Source organism: Bos indicus x Bos taurus, chromosome 15 (assembly GCF_003369695.1).
Source record: "Bos indicus x Bos taurus breed Angus x Brahman F1 hybrid chromosome 15, Bos_hybrid_MaternalHap_v2.0, whole genome shotgun sequence".
Lineage (NCBI taxonomy): Eukaryota > Metazoa > Chordata > Mammalia > Artiodactyla > Bovidae > Bos > Bos indicus x Bos taurus.
The window spans coordinates 35,190,381-35,194,080 of NC_040090.1; the positions used below are offsets into that span (position 1 = coordinate 35,190,381).

General features: G+C 42.9%; 1 protein-coding gene across 1 annotated transcript; it reads left to right on the forward strand.

Annotated features, from left to right (window-relative positions):
* Nucleotides 1-2,731: 2,731 nt before the first annotated feature.
* Nucleotides 2,732-3,700, forward strand: LOC113905182 (olfactory receptor 51S1-like). Its single transcript, XM_027562158.1, has one exon. It carries the CDS (start codon nt 2,732-2,734, stop codon nt 3,698-3,700), a length of 969 nt encoding a protein of 322 aa, XP_027417959.1.

The window sequence follows — 3,700 nt, forward strand, 5'->3', positions numbered from 1 at the left end:
CGTATACAGGGTTATCAGAGAAGGCAATGGTACCCCACTCCAGTACTCTTGCCTAGAAAATCCCATGGACGGAGGAGCCTGGTGGGCTGCAGTCCATGGGGTCACTAGGAGTTGGACACGACTGAACGACTTCACTTTCACTTTTCACTTTCATGCATTGGAGGAGGAAATGGCAACCCACTCCAGAATTCTTGCCTGGAGAATCCCAGGGACAGGGGAGCCTTGTGGGCTGCCGTCTACAGGGTCACACAGAGTCGGACATGACTGAAGCGACTTAGCAGCAGCAGCAGCAGCATACAGGGTTATTGTTACCATCTTTCTAAATTCCATATATATGCGTTAGTATACTGTATTGGTGTTTTTCTTTCTGGCTTACTTCACTCTGTATAATAGGCTCCAGTTTCATCCACCTCATTAGAACTGATTCAAATGTATTCTTTTTAATGGCTGAGTAATACTCCATTGTGTATATGTACCACTGCTTTCTTATCCATTCATCTGCTGATGGACATCTAGGTTGCTTCCATGTCCTGGCTATTATAAACAATGCTGCAATGAACATTGGGGTACACGTGTCTCTTTCAATTCTGATTTTCTCAGTGTGTATGCCTAGCAGTGGGATTGCTGGATCATAAGGCAGTTCTATTTCCAGTTTTTAAAGGAATCTCCACACTGTTCTCCATAGTGGCTGTACTAGTTTGCATTCCCACCAATAGTGTAAGAGGGTTCCCTTTTCTCCACACCCTCTCCAGCATTTATTGCTTGTAGACTTTTGGATCACAGCCATTCTAACTGGCGTGAAATGGTACCTCATAGTGGTTTTGATTTGCATTTCTCTGATAATGAGTGATGTTGAGCATCTTTTCATGTGTTTGTTAGCCATCTGTATGTCTTCTTTGGAGAAATGTCTGTTTAGTTCTTTGGCCCATTTTTTGATCAAGTCATTTATTTTTCTGGAATTGAGCTATAGGAGTTGCTTCTATATTTTTTGAGATTAGTTGTTTGTCAGTTGCTTCATTTGCTATTATTTTCTCCCATTCTGAAGGCTGTCTTTTCACCTTGCTTATAGTTTCCTTTGTTGTGCAGAAGCTTTTAAGTTTAATTAGGTTCCATTTGTTTATTTTTGCTTTTATTTCCAATATTCTGGGAGGTGGGTCATAGAGGATCCTGCTGTGATGTATGTCGGAGAGTGTTTTGTCTGTGTTCTCCTCTAGGAGTTTTATAGTTTCTGGTCTTACGTTTAGATGTTTAATCCATTTTGAGTTCATTTTTGTGTGTGGTGTTAGAAAGTGCTCTAGTTTCATTCTTTTACAAGTGGTTGACCAGTTTTCCCAGCACCACTTGTTAAAGAGATTGTCTTTAATCCATTGTATATTCTTGCTTCCTTTGTCACATTTCCCATTTTTAAAATGGAGTTATTCCTTTTTTTTCTGTTGAGCTGTAGAAACTCTTTATGTATTTTAGGTATTAGATATATCAGATATATGATTTAAAAATACCCTCTTCCATTTTATAGGTTACCTTTCTACCCCACTGATTGTTTCCTTCACTACACGGGAGTTTTTCAGTTTTTAATGCCACTTTTCAATTTTGCTTTTGTCACATGTGCTTTCAGTGTCATACTCAAGAAACTATCACCAATTCCTATGTCATGAAGCTTTCCCCTTATATTTTCATCTAGTAGTTCCTGGTCTTCCGTTTAAATCTCTAAACCTTTGTGAGTTGATTTTTGTTTGCAGTATAAGAACCTAGTACAATTTAATATTTTGTATGTGAATACATTTGTTAAGATCTGATTTGGATTATTTGAATTTAAAATGCTTATGACATCCAAGTAGAGATTTGGGTGAGTAAATATAGAATGATCTGGGGATATATTTATGATTCATCAATTTATAAAATTTAGTTGAACTCTGGAGGAATGTCCCTGAGGAAAAAGGAAATAGCCGAATAAAGATTCTCAAAAATACCGGTGTATAAATTGGATGGGAAAGTGCATGGAGAACTAAGAATATAATTTCTGAGAGGTAGAATTAAAAAGGAAAGGAGAAAGTGTTTCATAAGAGCCAGAGCTCTTTGAGAAATACATCAGTTTAGGAAATGTAAGTGCCCCTAGATTTAGTAACAAAGGAGTAATGGATGACTAATGAGAGCAGTTAAAGTGAATTGAAATGTGTGTTGAGGCAGCACAGAAGTCAGATTGCCTGGGCCTGGGAGGAGTAGAATACATGTTTAGGGACTTCCCTGGTGGTCCAGTGGCTAACACTCCATACTCACAATGCAGGGAGCCTGGGGTTCAATCCCTGGTCAGAGAACTAGATCCCACATGCTGCAACTTAGTTTGCATGCTGCAACTAAGATCCTGCATAGCCAAATATATTTAAAAAAGAAAAAAAAAAAAACGTGCTCATAGGAGTATAGACCCCCTTATGGGTGTTTTCCGTTAAAGGAGGGAGGAAATTAGGAAAAAAGCTACAGTGAAAAACAGAGTTGAGGAAAATGGGAAAATAATTTAAAGAGAGAATCAGAGCTTTGTGGACAGCTATAGAAAACGCTCCAAGGCAAGGGATGACTGTGGCATAGATACTAGAATGAGTATGTGTATGTGTGCCTGGGACAGGAGAGGGAGGGCCAGGCAGTTTTAGAAAGCCTTATGCAAATGTGTCATAAGGTTAAATAAATCTTTCTAATCCATTTTCAGTTTCCAGAGTTCAAAGTGGTATCCTGAAGTATGTCAACATTCCTCACCCACTCAACTCCCAATGCCAGCACTTCGATGGCCCCCACCTTCCTGTTGGTGGGCCTGCCAGGCCTATCAGCTGTACCCTCCTGGTGGGCAGTACCCCTCATCACTGTCTACCTTCTGTCTGCCCTGGGCAATGGTGCTATCCTCTGGATCATTGCCCTGGAGCCCACACTGCACCGCCCAATGTACTTCTTCCTCTTCCTGCTCAGCATGTCTGATGTTGGCTTGTCCACAGCCCTGATGCCCACCCTGCTGGGTCTTGCCTTTGCAAATACTCATGCTGTCTCTGCCTCAGCCTGCCTCCTCCAGATGTTCTTTGTCCATGTCTTTTCTGTCATGGAGTCCTCTGTCTTACTCGCCATGGCCTTGGATCGGGCACTGGCCATTTGCCGCCCTCTCCACTACCCAACACTCCTCACCAATGGTGTCATCAGCAAGATCTGTGTGGCCATTGCTTTCCGATGCCTGGGTCTCCATCTGCCCCTGCCATTCCTCCTGGCCCACATGCCTTACTGCCGTCCACAGGTCCTGACCCATTCTTACTGCTTGCACCCGGATATAGCCCGTTTGGCCTGCCCTGGAGGTGGGGGAGCAGTCTACAGCCTCTTTGTGGTCCTGTCTGCCATGGGCTTGGATCCTCTGCTTATTTTATTCTCCTATGGCCTAATTGGCAGGGTGTTGCAAGGTTTGGGATCCTGTGAGGATCGCTGGAAGGCTGGCCAAACCTGTGCTGCCCACCTCTCTGCTGTGCTTCTCTTTTATGTGCCAATGGTCCTCCTGGCTCTCATTGATCGTCTCAGGATGCCAATCCCTCAGCCTGCCTGTACTCTTCTCTCCTATGTCCACTTCCTGCTTCCCCCATTGATAAACCCTATTCTCTATAGTGTCAAGATGAAGGAGATTAGAGAGAGAATCCACAAGAGATTGCAGCCCAGGAAGGTGGGTTGTGCTTAG